Below are 16,782 nucleotides of genomic sequence, written 5' to 3'. Positions count from 1 at the left end.
TTATGCATTTTTGTTTTTGTCCAGAGCAGTGATGCATTAGCAGTACACCAGTGTTAGTTAGCATGTAGATATGTCAAGGCGTGTTAACTGTCTCTTGTGCAGCACCAGTACCACAGCAAAATTGATGGCCTTGTGGATGGGACGCTGCAGGAAATGCAGACAGGACTCATTGCCAAGGTGAGCGAGCTTGAGTTGCATTTGTGACAACAGATTGGTATTGCCTTCCATGCTGTGTCAGAAACACAAACCACACAGCTGACATAAGCGCACCTGCTGTTATTGAGCAGTGTGGGCATTTGCTCTCACCGCCTTCTGCAGTTGCTTATCCACTGTTGTGTTTTGGTGTGTGTGTGTGTCCTATGGAGGAGCAGGATTTCTGCAGTGTATGCAGAGACGTCTGAATGAACCTCATTGAAAGCTAGGATACTAGGCTTGCTTTGCCGGCTCAGCTGGTCTCGACTTGTTAGCATTTCATTCCTTTGTCAAAAAGCAAGGCCCAATCTCAGTTATGACCCTGTTTGTTTGACATTGAAACCCACAATTTTTTTTTTTGTTCTGCCATCTTGCATCTGAATGAATGACCACTTATTTCATGTCACAGCAGGTAGACTTTGACATCAAGCAATATCACGCAATTTTAACTTCACTGGTGTTAACAAAACTTTGTGCATTCTGCAACCCCACTTCCTCCCTTAGTGCTGCACTCGTGCATTGAAGGTTCAGATAATTACATCATCATACCAATGTAATGAGGGGCTTTTTGTTTTACAGCGTAAGCTGTATGTGGCAAGCATTCATGATGTCCACCTATATGTCTGCCCTAGTGCATCCACGATCAAAGGCCACTGCCCCAGTTGCAAATTAGGAGAAGGGTGGGGCAGGGAACAGGAGGAGATCGAGGGGGGTAGAGTCAAGTGAGCGCAGGCAAAACTGAGTAACAATGTGACATGTCGTAACACGTCACACGCAATATACACCTTTGTGATTGGCAGTGCCAACCGCCAATCACAGGTCAGGTAAGTTATGGCAGAAGCATTGTCATGGACAGGGCAGAATGGCATCATGCAAAAACCTGTGCTCAGGATGCAGCGCATAATTAAAATGCATCAGATTGAAAATGCACTGCGGCTGCACCTAGAGCCAAGGAGGAAGGGTATCCATTTCGACTTTTTTAAGAGCATCCGAGACAAAATGCGGTACCGATTGGAAACGTGAGACTCGTCAGTACTTTGACATTTGTGACATGAGGTGCAGGCTCGATATGATGATTCAGTTAAGGGGGAAGGAGGTCTTAAAAAAGATTTTTTTGATCAAGTCACAGAAAATCATCAGCAATTAGTGCAATTCATGTAGCAGCGTGTGCGCCAGCATTAGAGTCTGCCTGGCTGGCATTTGCATCACCTGAGCTCAGCTTCAGCTGCTAGGTGACGCCGCCTGACGTTATCACCTTCTGCTTGTCACTTCGGATGCTCTGCCTCTGCATTGACATCCATGTTGCGCTGAGTGGCAGGATTCCTTACAAGCCACTGCCGCTCCCTTCTAAGCCACGCCCAGTCCTGCCAGAACCAATTTGTATCAATATTCTTATTTTCCCCAAGCATTAACAGAGTGGAACCAGCTTCCTTTGAGCGCACTATTAAGCAATGAGAGCATTGACAATTTTTTTACAAAAGCTTTTGAATGTTGTATCTCCAGGTCTGGTGAAAAATTGTGTTCAATTTACCTATTTTTTGTTCCAATCATGCATGTGCTGTCTTCGGTTTGTTTATCTTTTAATTTGTGTGCTAAATCTTACCTCGCCTTGTATCTCATTGTATTGCCCCTCCTGCCTGGGCCTACCAAGGCTGGCAGTATTGAATAAATGAAACAATGAAATAAGCCTCTGAAGCTTGCTGACCAAAGGGGCCGAATCCGTCCTCGGTCTCCTCTGTGCCAGTGCTGGTTTAAAGTGGCATCGTTTACTGGACGCAAGTCCAATGGCTCCAGAGACAGGAGAACTCTTACGATAGGTTTAGGCAATTCAAAGCATGAAGAACTGAAGGAGTGGCCGCCACTGCTGACATGCTCAGAGCATGTGTGTCCTGCCGCCCACTCCATGCCTCTCATTGGCCACTGCACTTCCTCCTCCCCACATGACTCCTCCTGCCAATTCTGATTGGCCACTCTCCTCCTCTACACTCTCCCCCACCCTCGTTTCTACATTCCACTGCACGGCCTCATCGTGACACTGTGACAAAATGTTGCGAAAATGGCAGTACATAGTAATGCTAATGCATTTAAAAAAAAAAAAGTTTTCTAAGACCCTCTAGCCGCCGCGGTGGCACAGTGGCTATGATGCTCGGCTGCTGACCCAAAAGACGCGGGTTCAATCCAGGCCACGCCGCTCGAATTTCGATGGAGGCAAAATGCTAGACGCCCGTGTGCTGTGCGATGTCAGTGCGCGGTAAAGAGCCCCAGGTGGTCCAAATTTCCGGAGCCCTCCACTACGGCGTCCCTCATAGCCTGAGTCGCTTTGGGTTGTTAACCCCCATAAACCAAACTATAAACCAATTCTGAGACCCTTTTTACTCTTTCTTTTGCATTAAAAAAAAAACAGGCAGTTTCAGGGTGGTGTGCATGAAAAAATTTATTCACCTATAAATTTAAAAACTTTGTTTATCGCAGCGCGTCATAGTGTAGCTATTGGAGCTCTCTTTTTGATGACAAGGAAAAAAATACCTCTCGCAGAATTTGAGAGCTGGCAGAGCAGTTCAGAAAATTATTGTAGCTAGACCTGCTACACTGCCGGTGGCATGGCATTGTTCGAAACAAGCCCGGTACCTTTAGAGAGGCTCAGAACAGAAAATCTTATCGGCAGTGGCAAAAATTTCAGTTGTAGTTACAGACAGGCACCTGTCGATAGTCCGGGCTGAGTGGAGCAGTCACCTATATCCGAACTAAAATCAGACAAATAGACTGGACGTCGTGTTTTCACACAAAGCTGTTGCTTGCTTGTACAAAATCAGGGGTCGATGCTGCGAAATAATGAGAACACCACCACACTTAAGCACGGGTGGTGTGAAACAAGGATGCCACCTTGGATGCTATGCTTGCCGTCATTGCTGCATTGACAGGTTTTGCGAAAAGTTAAAACATTCTCCCTCATATGGTTGACAAAAAAAAAACCCGATCCTAAACTAAGGTACAGTTCTTTTGCAACATACTAGATTGTGTTGCTTGTACTGAAGTGCCCCGGATCACGCAGAATCGGTCATTTCATGCCATCATTCACATTGAACGATTTGAATGGGCATGGTAAGGAAACGGTGAAATTGATTAAGCATTTTGCACAGCCAGCTAGCACTGATATTTACCACATCTAGGGATAAGCAGTGGGCGTTTTTAACGCAGCAGTATTAAGGCTTTTGTTCTGCGGAAAATCCAGCTTCGTTGGCAGTGTCGTCATCGTTAGTAGTGGAGAAGCAGAGTACAAAATTCGGCAAAAATCCTGTTGTCTACACAGTTTTCAAAGCACTTATTGAATTGCACTTTATTGACGTGTGATTGAAAAACAAATTACATGTCATATGTGGAAAGGCTTAAAGGAGTATAGTCACCTAATATTGCTGGCATGTTTTCTTCTCTATAATGATGTGGAAGAGATTGCTATGCATGAATCACCACATGTTACTCGTCCAGAACTGCTAAATAAATTTATAATCGAATTTTTCTGTCATGCTGTTTCGGTTTCAGCAGCTGAATGATGTCTGTGACGTCAAAGTGTGCTTATAGGCCACATGAGGCATGAAGAAGCTGCAATATAATCGCTGCTTTTGTATTCATTGTCATTCTGGCTTTTTAAGGGGGGACGCGGGTCTTGAAATCGCGAAAAATGGTCAAAAATGGCAATTTTCAAAAATTGCGATTTTGAAGTCTTTAATGTCCCAGCTATGCCTCTACAAAATATTTTAGCTGAATTCCAACTCAAAGTATGAAAAAAACGGCAATTTAGAAACGTCGGTGAGCCGAAATTGAACGCCAAGTGCGAAGGTTTGCCCCATTTTCAAGTTGCCGTAGCTCTGCGCGACGTGAACCGATCGGCACCATCTTGGTCTCGTTTAAAAGCTGGTTTCTCACTCTCCATTTTGGCGCCTCTCGGCACACTGTAGACCCTAGCACAGCGGAGCCATCAGCACCCGTTCTCAAGGGAGGAAAGCGTCGCGAGACAGCCGCCGATTGGGTAAAACGGGCGCCTCCTCGAGGCGCAGCCCTCTGATTGGCCGTGATGCATGCTTTGCCTCCCGCGGCCCCGCGGCCGCGTTGTTCGGCTCCTTCGCGTCGTCTGCTTTCGCCTGCACATCTGTCATTTTTCACGCTCCTCTTTGTTTCCTAGTATTTTTCGTTCAGCCTTTTTCCTTATCGTTCTTGTAGATATTTTGGCAGTTGAATCGCTTCTTTTAGCCTCGAATTTCGTGCTTTTGCGTGTATTTGCCTGCCTGGTGTCTTTGTTCCGTGTGTCACGATGGCCCGAGACGCACGCTTGAAAGCAAGCACGCGAAAAGCAGTCAGCAAAAAGAGACGCGCATGGAATAAGAAGAGCGCTGCATCGTCGAGAACTGCAGCTTCGGTGATGCCGCAAGCTGCTGTGCCCTCGGTGGATGCGGCTGGACTGAGCTCGCCAACAACAGCTTTGCCGGTGGACTCGGCTGGACAATGCCGATCGGCGGCAACTTCGGTGTTACCGCAAGTCTCTGCAGTGCCAGTGGATGTGCCTGGACTAAGCCCGTCGAAAATGTCAACTTTTGATACGCTGCAAGTTGCTTCGAATTCCGTGTCGTCGGAAGCGGCTGAGCTGGCTGACCAAGCCTAACATCGACTTCGGCATTTCCGCACGTCGCTTTGATGCCGACGGACGCGGCTGAACTGAGCTCGCGTGCTCAACACTTCAACACGGTGTTTTTCACTAAGGTGGAGTGCGCGGGGCATGAAAAATACGCCGACAACATCAAAACTTCATTGACGAAGAGGTCTGCGACTTCCCGCAAGTTTGAGCTAATGAACATCAGCACAGCAAGTGAAGACGACGATCGCGGCACAGAGTATATCATCGTTGATCTCACTGTGCTAAAGAAGCTGTTTGCGTCCACAAGCTGCACCAAAGTGTGGGATGGCCACTCTCCAACTCACAAAGTGCAGTGAGAGAAAATATGGCCTAGCAGTGAAGTTGCAACTCACATGCTCAAATTGCGATTCTGCCGAGCGGCACTTCTCGTCGCCACGAGTGCCCGGGAAATCTAACATCACGCCTTTTGAGGTCAATTTGCAGGCAATGAAGGGAATACAAAGTATAGGCAAGGGAGCGACTGCCCTAGCGGATTTTTGTGCCACTATGAACCTCTCTCACCAAGGACTTCACCACAAGACTTTCAGGGGGCATATGGACACCATGGTGAAAGCTTGCCAAGCAGTAGCTACTGCTACAGAAGCAGCAAGTGTCAAAGTGGTAAAGGATACGTATAAGAACTTCCTCAACCCGCCAGGAAATGTAGATGTTATATTTGATGGCACGTGGAAAACATGTGGTCACAGTTCAAATATTGCAGTTGGCTTCATCATAGAGCTATACACTGGCCTAGTACTGGACCACGTTGTGCTCTTGAGGTACTGTTGTGGGTGCCAAGGGGCACCTGATCCCAGTGATGATGGGTACTGTGACTGGGCTGTGAACCACAAGTGCATGAAAAACATTGACTGCAATGCCGGCCAGATGGAGACTGAAGCAGCTATCATTTTATTCAACAGGTTGCTGGAAAAAAATGGGTTGCAGTACACAACTATAGTTTCTGATGGTGATAGCCGCACCTTTCATGCATTGACTTCGGAAGGCGTGTATGGATATATATCCATTGAAAAGAAGGACTGCTTGAACCATGTCCACAAGCGGATGGGGACGGCTCTTCGCAACTTGGTTGAGAAGAAGAAGGCACAAGGAGAATCTCGTGGCGGAAAGGGCAACCTTACCTAAGGTAAGATAAAGAAAATTACAAGCTACTATGGGTATGCCTTGCGGAGCCACAGCCACGACATTGCAGGCATGAAAAAGGCAGTGCATGCCACGCTGTTGCACATGACCTTGACAGATGAAGCCCCAGACCACAGTTGCTGTCCTCAAGGGGTCAATTCGTGGTGTGCCTTCAATCGTGCTTTGGCGAACCAAGTGGAGCTGCCACCACACAAAAACCCACTGCCAGGCCACGTTCGCACTGCTCTTGAGCCAATCTTTGCAAGGCTGGGCGATGAGGCCCTCTTGGAGTGCTGCAAAGATGGCATGACACAGAACGCCATCGAGTGCCTTCACTCTGTCATTTGGAGCCAAAGCTCCAAGAACAAGCATGACTCTTTGCTGGCTGTGGAAAGAGCTGTTGCAGAAGCAGTTTGCAGAAGTTGCAGAAGCAAGGATGTGTTGTACCTGCAATGGAAGGATAAGCAGGTTGTCCACATGATATCGACAGCCCACACAGCAAACGACTATGTTGTTGCGAAACGAAGAAAAAAAGTTAAGAGCAAATGGACCGAACTCTCAATCAGAAAGCCACAACTCATAGATGACTACAATGTGGGCATGTTGGGAGTCGACAAATCAGACCAGCTCATCGGTTCCTACAACGTCCTCATGAAGTGCGTGCGCTGGTGGAAGACCCTGTTCTTCCATTGTATAGACATCGCTGTAGTCAACAGTTTTATGTTTGATGAGCACCGCCAACAGCATCCAGAGGTGGCAGAATTTTCAAGAATTTCACGCTTCGACCAGTTCGACTTTAGACTAGAACTGATTGAGCAGCTGCTGGGATTTGATGAGCCACATTCTGTAGACCCCACAGTTCCTCCGGTTGTTCCATCAGGTGGTGCACCCCAAGGTCTTCAGCACAAGCCAAAAAAAATGGAGCATTATAGGAACTGTAGGCTGTGCTACAAAGAGAGAATTCTAAGTTGAACAAAAAATAAATGTCTTCTGCCAGACCTGTGCTACCAATTTGTGTTTCACTACATCGAGAATTTGTTATGCCCGTTGGCATGATACACACCATGCCTAACATTTTGAAAGCGAAAGCTTTATTGGCCACAAACTCACGATTTCACCGTGGCGGTACTCCGTTGAGGCACATGACGTCACAACGCGCGCCTCGCCGCGGAAGGTTACTGTGCTTTGCACGCTCGCCGCGCCATCTGGCATGACATCACACCGCGCCGCTCGCCGCCGCCGCCATTTGGTAGGACGTGACACCGTGTTCCTCGTCGTTGCGCTCGCCTCCGCTCGCTTCGACAGCTGCGTCGCATTCGTGATAAGATGTCACAGGATTCAAAAGGAGAGCTGGCGTGCGCCGCAGCCACAGTTGAGGTGACAGTGTGGACGACGACAATTCTGACAAGCTGGAGGAGGCCTGGAATCGACAGCGAAACGAGATGAAGAGGAAACGAATCGCCCAGGAAAAAGGCGAACAGCGCGCCGAGCGACTGGCTAAACGCCACCGTGAATATGGTGCTGCGAGACAGGCATGTTTAACGTCCAGTGTCTCGACCGCTAGCAACAGCAGCCGGAGGAGAGACCTGAGTCCTGCTTCGCTGAAGGCGGCCCGTGATGAACCATGGAATGCAACCAAGATACTTCAGCGGCGGGCTCAAGAAACCAAAGAACAACGTGCCGTTAGCGTAGAGAATACGCGTAAGGGTGACGCGACCCCTATAATCCTTGGATAGCCTCGGTGCTGAAATCAAACATGGACCTAGAGGTCATACCGGACGTTTATGCCTGTGCTTCATACGTTGTGGAATATGTGAACAAGGCCAACCGGGGAGTTTCACACTTGCTTTCACTACATATATCCTGACATAGCCGAGCTAAGCCACTGCCATTTTTTTTTTACACTCAATAAGGTCTGGACATAGAAAGCTGCAGTTTTATGAAGCCTTGTACAGATGTCGCCTCAACAAAATGTATGTACTGAATATTTTTTATAGTTTGTGTGTATGAAGAAATTTGATGTTTTTGTATATTTTGTCCAGTGTTGTTGGAAATTTTTGTGTAAATTTTTTCTCTATATTTTTTTCCAATAAACATGTTCATTCAGACTAATACCACTGAAAAGAGAATTTCTTCCTCTCAACAATGATACTATTTACTTGAGTATGAAGCATGTTCCGTTAAAGGAACAAAAATATTTCCTATACCACCCAAGAACCACCACTTTTCCCATGGGCAAGAAAGTGTTAGGATAGCTTCATTATTAAACTTGAAAGCTGTGAGGGGAAGCCAACTTGAAATCTTTGGGGCCGTGAGGGAAAGCACGCTTTGCGGGTCGCTGAAAAAGGAAACAGTAAAAATGCAGGGAAGAGAAGAAAAGGGCAAAGATTCGCAGCATGGCAGTGCGAAGCACGGAAGCGGCGGTAAGAAACGAAGGTGCGGCGGCATTGCGTGAGTGGTACCTGGTTGACCGGTACCGCTCACCTGGTTGGCATCATCTTGTTGACAGCACATTGTGGACAAAGATTTTACCCCGGTTGGTGCTTTACACAGTGAACTAGTACACCCTGTGTCACTGCGTGCCGTGCATGTCTGTGCAGTTGACCAGCATGTTGGAGGTGACCCTAGGCAAGCTGTCCCGTTACGACGAAGGCAGTCTGTTGGCGCCCATTCTCTCCCTCACGGTGCGTCTCCTGGCTAAGGCCACTGTGTCTCCCCCACCCGAGGGTTGTTCCCCAGGGTTTTGATGCCTGTCCTCGGTGCGCGTGTGTGTCTGCATGCAGTACCGGCAGGGCATGTCCAGCTCGGGCAAGGAAGTGGGCCAGCAGTACGTCAACTCGGTGCGCAACAGCATGGAGCAGCTGCGCCAGAAGGTCAGCGACGAGCTCTGGGTTCTCGCCTTGTTCGAGGTGAGAAGAGACGACTCCTCCTGCCCCTAGCTGCCCCTTCACACCATGGGGTTAAATGGTTGTCGCTCTTAGATGAGGTCATGCTGACTGGAAAGAGAAAAAAGTGTTTGTTGTTGCAACGCGTGTTACTCCAAGCTCACCCTGGTTGTTAGCTGTAATTAGGAAAAGCAGTGGACAAGACACCAGACCATGATAATCTTAGAAATCTTTTTTTGGCCACTAGTGACGACATTGTGGGGGCATTTCTTTTTTTTCGTGCATCTTGTAATGGCCCTTGTGAGAGGTACATGTGACAGAGGGTAAGGAGATTGTTAGCAGGAGTAAAATTTTAAAGAAAATAAAAATTACCAAATATGAATTCACAGTACAGTAGAATCTCGATCATATAAATCTCACGGGGTCATGAAAAATATTCACGTCATCTGAAATTTATATCAATCAAAACGAACGAAAACTGTATGCGCAGTTTACACAAATATGTTTTCGGCTGACAGGGTTTACTTATGGCCACGCGCCACTGCTGCAAGTTACCTCCCTGCAGCTACTCCCGGCAACCCAGCCACAGTGGCTGGTTGGGTCAGAAGTGTCACACTGGGGAAACCCATGAGTTACTGTATTTGCACGCTTGTAAGCTGACTCGAATATAAGTCAACCCTCCCACATCACATTTCTGAAAAAAAACAAAAAAACTTGGAGGTCGTTTACACTTGGCCTTTAATAACAGAATGCGATAGCACTATCCTGTGGCTTCCGCTTATTGCCAGCTGCTATCGGCTGCCGCCCGTGGGCACATTCCGAAACGAAAATGTATTAGTCACTGGACTAGTCGTCCACACTTGCGCCATAGTCCTCACTAGCGCTGCCGTCGTGATCGCTGCTGCGGTCCCACAGCTCGTCCTTCTAACATCGTCGTGCAGCGAAATCCCGCACTTCGCAAACAGCCACATCACGACATCGCGTGGAACAGCTGAAAATTTTGCCTCGCTGCAGCTGCTACACCTGTATCGCCCATTGCAAATGTCGAACTTTGCGGCCCAGCGCGCAGTTGTTCGTTTCTTCGGCGTAAAGAACGGCAGTAATCTTGCATGTAGCCATGAACGAGTGCTGGTCGCTTACCGGACCCGGAGCACAAGTGACGAAGCGCTACATTAAAAACTTGTGAAACGCGGCCGGCAGCAGTCGAATGTGTCAGAGCCTAAGAGAAACTACGCGTAAGCGGCGTCGGCTCTTCCGTCAGCTACCGACATTCCCTGGCGCCACTGCAGTTCTGGGTGGGGGTGCCGCCGCGATTGGAACAGCGGCCATTCCATCAACTATCGACGCTCCCTTGAGCGCCGAGTGCGCGGTTGAAAGTAAACAAAAAAAAACTTGGACGGCGCTTATTAAGAGTAGAACGCAAATGCGTTATTGGGCCACCACCGCTTATCAGCAGACACAATCTGCGGCTACGTGTGGGGAGTGGGCTGGTGCTGGTTTGCTGCTTATCGAAGGCCAGCATCGGCGGCCTCACGTGGGGTGGGGATGCCGGTTCTGCGCGTTGACATAGCAGCTGCTCAAGGCCGGCCAGCACCAAGAGCGATGCGATGGAGCCGCGCAGCAAAAATGCAACCACGCTGTAGCATGCCTGATATCTCGTTTGTCTCACCTTTATTTATGGTGCGATGCTTTGGTTTCGATTTTAAGTCAACCCCCCCCCACTTCGAATTTTCAAATTTTGAAAAATGGTCGACTTATAATCGTGTAAATACTGTATATGAAACTGCAACAGTAAGAAAACACCGCACAGCGGGGGTACAAAACAAGATTGAGAAATGCTATTGTGAAGCAGCTACCCATGCCAATGATTCCTGTGCCCTTTCTTGCAGCAATGGTATGCGGCCCAGATGAGCCTGCTGTGCTCATGGCTGTCGGAGCGACTGGATCATGGGCTCCACTCGATACAGCTCTCCGCACTGCTCCACATTGCACGGGTAAGGGGGCTGCGTCCGCTCAGGCATGGTCCCGCCCACACTCCATGTTGGACAGCGCCTTTTAACACCATAGCATAAGGAACCCACTCAGCGGCAACCGCAATGTCGGTGGCGTTGGTGTATTGAGAAAAACAGGCGGAATGACATCTAACGGCGAGGGCGGAAACTGTGCGAGAACCCTCATATACTACTTATAGCATCAAGACTGCAATCTTGATGCCGTAGGTAGGATATGAGGGTTCTCCCACAGTTTCCGCCCTCGCCGTTAGATGACGATCTATATCACACTCGCTTTATTACAGGACGTGCTACGTCAACCGCTATGGACAAGGGTGGCGCTGGTGAACACTCCCAAGGTTCGCTTACACACAAAACATAAATACCCAGGAAAGGAGCAGATTGGAAAGCTGTCGCCGTATTTCAGTTGGTGGAGCACCGGACGCGATATTCGGAGGTCGTGGGTTCGGATCCCACCGGCGGCATGGCTGTTTTTTCTGCTGCTTTATAAGTAATTTTCTTTAAACGAATTGATTGGTACTACAAATTTAAAATAAATATAAACTTTTCCCTATGCACCTTGGTTTCGGTGATTGTTGGCTTCCTTCATATTGCCACAGTCCCAATCAATCCAGTGGCGCCATACCGCGGCCGAACTGTTTTAGATGGGACTTGCCATGCCTTGCGCTCTCGAGGGGCTAAAGGTTTTCGTCTTCTTCCTCGCTCGAGCTCCCTGCTGTCTTGCACGCCTAGCACGTCTGATTAAACCTGGTTTTGAGTTCTTTGACCGTTTATCGGTGACAGTATGTTTGTCAAACGAGCCCCTCATTTCATGTGCCTTGTCTACTAATACATATATATATAATATGTGTATATATATATATATATGTGCGGGTAAGGGCCGCACCTTTAATGTGCTAGTTTTAGAGGCCCCGTTCACGAGAAAAACCAGCAATAATAGTCTGGGGAAACTACTTTATTGTCCAATACAGTCTGATGCTATTTCTGGCAGTTACCGTATTTACTCGAATCCATGCCGACCCCGATTCTAAGCCGACCCCCTAAAGTCTGAAACCAACCAAAAAAATATATTACCTCGAATGTAGGCCGAACAAAAAAAAAGCGAGGACAGCGTGTACAAAATGCAAACAGCATTTACTGAATCTGAACGTGCAAAGCTCATTCAGCGTCGTCGTCGCTGCTAGGCTCGTCGCTGTGTTCCTTGTCACTGTCACCTTCAAACAGTGCACTATCTTCGGTACCGTCAAATGCATTAGATATGCTGCACTTTTTAAAGGCGTGCACGATCAAAGTACATGGGATGTCGTCCCACGCTGGAGCTACCCAGCCCACCAGCTGCGATAGCAATGCACGTTTGATGTGGCCCGTTGCCGTTAGCATGTGGTCTTTGTCAGTCAACCAGTCCGTGTAATATTTCCGCAGATGATCCTTGAAAGGTTTGTTGATGCAGACATCAAGTGGCTGCAACTGACCCGTCATGCCACCCGGTATGACAGCGAGGTCCGTGTTCGCTTGGGCGAATGCAGCCTTCACGTTGCCGGTCAAGTGCCCAAGATAAGAGTCGACGATAAGGAGCGAGTTCTTTGTCAAAAGGGCTCCTGGACGCTGTCGCCACACAACCTTAACCCACTCTTCCACCATCGCACCCGTCATCCACCTGTTTTGATTTGCCCGCACGACATTTCTTGGGAAATTTTCTCGAGCAGGCAGTGTCTTCCTTTTAAATATTATATCAGGAGGGAGTTTATGTCCGTCAGCTTGCAGCACAGCATCACAGTTGTGCGCTGCTTCTCGTAGCCTGCAGAGGGCGCCTTCACCTCCTTGGCACGGTGTACGCCACTGGCATATCAAAATACAGTGCCGTCTGGTCGGCATTGCCGATTTGCCCAAGATTGTAGCCTGCCGATTCTCTCTTTCGCAGCACGTAGCGCTGAAAAGCTATCAGCTTTTCTTCGAAATCGCTTGGCAGCTTCTGGGTGATTGAAGTGCGACGTCGGAGGCTGAAGCCGAAGCACTTCATGAATTTTTGAAGCTATCCCGGCTGGCTTTGAAATCCATTGGCGTTAGGCCTCGCTCCCTCGAAAGTTCCCTAGCTTTCGCTTGGAGCACTTCTGTTGTCACTGGAAGGGCAGCTGCTCTCTGCGTCCAAACAAAGTCGGCCAAAACTGTCTCCACTTCATGGTGACGGCCTTTCTTTGGTCCGCTAAATGCTGTCCTCGTTGCGGCGCACGCAAAAAGCTGCTGTCATTGTCCCCTCCAACGACGGACGTTTTTCTCGTCGACTCCGAAGTCCCGCCTGGCTTGAAGGTTCAACGATGCCTCTGCGGCTACCACAATTTTTCGCTTGAAAGTGGCACTGTAGTGGCATCTCCTGCTTGGTGCCATCGCGATAACACCACGCCGCACACCGATACGGCCGACACGACACAGGTCAAAATGGCGACCCTGCTTGTGAACGGTTGGCTACTGGCACGGCTAGTAGCGGCTGCGATACTTACTTTTCTAGATGGCGCTAGCTATGCACCATATTGAGCAGTTTCAATGAAAAACTGGCACGTTTTTTAAAATCCTCGAATCTAAGCCAACCGTATAGTTTGGATAATGATATTTGAAAAAAACTATCGACCTAGATTCGAATAAGTACGGTACATGAGTGTGGCCCTTACTTGCATATCTACAGTAATCAGAACATTGCCTTAGCAGAGGCACCCGAAACATCATGTCGTGTAGGAGCACGCAGATACTGTTTGTAAACTGGGATCAAGGCAGACAGTTTGACTAGCACTTGTGAGAAATATTTTATGAGGCTGAAGGGCAACAATATTTTCACAAATCTCGTAGTATTTGCGGTCAGCCATTCACTTGTCAGTGAGGAGTTAGTAAGAAGATGTGCTCGATGTCTAGTGGATAGACCTCATAGCTGTCATGCTTCTAAAGCTCTGGTACCATGCTTAAAAATTGGAGTTTGCTTGTGATTGTGTCCTATGCGAGGCAACCCAGTGTTAGCACTGGTTGTTGCCTGGCTGGAAGTTCCTCTGTGACGTGACTGAGATAATGGTGTTCACAGGTTCAAGTGTGAGTGCCAAGCAACTTTGCTGGTTGCTGCACGCTAATTTTAAAACAGAGAAGTGCCCCTGCAAGCCCCGCATGAGTATGATAGTATGCTTGTAGAAACCCATTGGCTTTCTGCTACACTGACTCTGAATGCAATGCAATGCAGGAGTGCACTACGTGACTACACTGGGGCACTACAAGACTAGCACTGCCGAGGTCACTCAGTGCTGTGGAAAGGCCCGGCACTACAGGGCTCTGTTATTTTCCTAGGTGCTGCAGTTGAATTCTTTGTGTTAAGCAAACTCCTGTTTGTGTCGTGGGCCCCAGTTCTTGCAGTGGTTGTGTCACTGCACTAACTTGGTGGTTGTGTCACACAACTCGCATCAGGAGAGCAGAGCTCACGTGCCCGCCCTCCTGTGTAATATGGATGTGCAGAAGCTGTACTCGGACTTTGAGCTGCAAGGCATTGAGGAGGAGAAGCTCAACTCCAAGGTGTACCAGACAGTGTGCAGCCGGCTCCAACTGGAAGAGGCCGCTGCCTCCGTCTCGGATGCCAACAGCCGCGAGAAGGAGGACTCCGAGTGAGTGCACACTCCGAAGTCAGATGAGGACATCTGACCACTGGGGCTGCTGGGCTTGGGGTGCAGCAGGAACAGAACACAGGACTCAAAAGTGGGCTTGGGTGTACATGGCACGAGGCTAGTATGGGCACTTGCAAGAGATTCTGACCAGAGGAGGGGGCAGTGCAGTGACTGAACTTGTACAGGCCCCACACGCTTACTGGTCATGCACGTTTCCTTGTACCGGTTAGTAAGACCACCACGGGTGGCTCCTGGATTGTTAGAAAACAAAATTGACTTCGAGACAAGCTGCTTAAGGTATCTGTGGATGGCACTTACAATACACGACTGCTAGGAGAGGTAGCAAAGAAACCGAGAGTTCGGCAGCACATTGAGATGGTGGGACCACTACACACCGCCAGCAAGAAGGAGTTTGTTTTTAATGATGCAGTGCATTCAGTGGCAGAAGCAGTGGATTCATACAATGCGGTGTGCAGTAGAAGTGTGTGTAGCATGGAAGCATCATGCTCAGGCATGAAATGGCTCTGTGGCTGTGTCCAAACTGCTCTTGGACTTGTCCGCAGTGTGCAGATGACAGCGCATCACATGCTGGGGTGTAGCTCTAGTTCTGGAAATGAAAGGGATTCGATCTAAGAATACCTTTGTTACTTGACAGCTCTTGCTGCACTTAACTTGTCATGCTCTCATTAGCATAGATTTTAGTTGTGCACTTCACCAACAGTTCAGTTTGCATGGCATCTTATGGAATATTTGATTTTTGTGTTACCCTGAGTTTTTATTCTTATTTTGGCTTTTATTCTGTCTTTCCCTTTTATCTTGCAAAAAAATCTTTTTTTCCGTTTGGTATCAAAGTACGTGACGTCATCGCACTGGCATGCGTAAAGAAATGCTGTATTGGGTTTAGATTTAGATGTCCTTCAGTTATGTTGGCTACGGGAATTGAGATCTCTTGATTTCAAGAAAATCCCAGGGAAAATTTTTACAATTAAACAGTGTAGCCTGGCACACCTCCTTTTGAGGTTGTGCATTTTCAAAAAGTTTAATCAAGGAAGGCAAATCAGCCTGACAGTTATTACAACCTTTGTTCCTTAAGTTTCAAGACTAATTTATTTTCTTCTCTAGAAATGATTCCCCAAAACAAATGTTGGTGCGTGTATGTAGCGCCATCATTTTGGGCTAACCTGAGCTATTTATGTTGTAGGCTTAACGCCTTAGGAGTGAAGGAGCAAGACCGCTGCTGCGAACAGACACCAAAACAGCACTGCAAGCCATGGCTGCACGAGCCACGGCCAGGTGCCGCCTTTATTTTTTTTCGCTGGGTGGCGCGCTATCCGAGTTCCCGGCGCCACCCAAGAGAGGGCGCTACAGGACCCCCGCCCCACCTAGACTGGAAGTCGAAACGGACGGAGGGCCGGCAATGGCACCGGAGCACTAGGTCAGGCGGTGATGCGAAACTTTCCAGTGCGGTCTCCACGTAAGCCGGCTTAAGGCGATCTAGGCTGACGGTCTCTTCCCGGCCGTTCTGTAGGAGGGTGGTGGTTTTCGGGATGTGGTGGAGAACGCGGAAAGGTCCGTCGTAGGCCGGTGTTAGTGGTGCACGGACAGCGTCGCGGCACACAAAAACTTGCGTCGAAGTGGCAGGTCGGGGTGCACGAAAATGGTATGATGGCGGGACAGACACGGTGGAGTAGGCCGGAGGTCTTTAACGCAGTCCAGCAGGCGTTGAAGGAATTCTTGGGCTAGGCTGGGAGCTGCTGGGATTTAAAGAAGTCTCCTGGAAGACGCAGAGAACTGTAAGTCTTTCTGGATGACAGCCCTTAGACTAAGGAGCACAAGGGGCAAGGAGTCGACCCAGGTGGCGGAAGTGAGGCGGGCAGCTAGAGCTGCCTTCAATTGGCGGTGAAGGCGTTCCACCATGCCGTTGGCACACGGGTGATATGCAGTGATACAACAATGCCTGGCGCCGAGAATATGATTAAGGGAAGCAAACAGGGAGGACTCACACTAGCGTCCACGGTCTGTTGTCACGGTGCCAGGACAACCAGATTGGGATACCCACGCAGAAATGGAGGCGCGGGAAGTCTCTGCGGCGAAGGAATGGGGAGTGCCTCCGGCCAGCGAATGAAGTAGTCGACCATGGTCAGGATATAATGGTAGCCTCAAGACACGGGTCGAGGGCCCACGATGTCGAGATGTACATGGTCGAAACAATGGCCAGGTGGTAGGAAGGCTCGGGAAGGCATCTTGGT

The 16,782-nt window shown here is 48.8% G+C and overlaps 1 protein-coding gene across 12 annotated transcripts in view; it reads left to right on the top strand.

The window, feature by feature from the left end:
* Cadps (calcium-dependent secretion activator 1) overlaps positions 1–16,782 on the top strand; it is a 164,567-nt gene that overhangs the window by 134,100 nt on the left and 13,685 nt on the right. For all 12 annotated transcript variants that reach the window (XM_077641032.1, XM_077641028.1, XM_077641026.1 and 9 more), the window contains 5 exons: positions 103–177; positions 8,602–8,685; positions 8,785–8,910; positions 10,776–10,880; positions 14,388–14,533. In XM_077641032.1, the coding sequence (XP_077497158.1) occupies positions 103–177; positions 8,602–8,685; positions 8,785–8,910; positions 10,776–10,880; positions 14,388–14,533 (536 nt within the window). The remainder of the gene's footprint in view (positions 1–102; positions 178–8,601; positions 8,686–8,784; positions 8,911–10,775; positions 10,881–14,387; positions 14,534–16,782) is intronic.

Source organism: Amblyomma americanum, chromosome 10 (assembly GCF_052857255.1).
Source record: "Amblyomma americanum isolate KBUSLIRL-KWMA chromosome 10, ASM5285725v1, whole genome shotgun sequence".
Classification (NCBI taxonomy): domain Eukaryota; kingdom Metazoa; phylum Arthropoda; class Arachnida; order Ixodida; family Ixodidae; genus Amblyomma; species Amblyomma americanum.
This window is presented reverse-complemented; position numbering and strand designations above follow the sequence as displayed.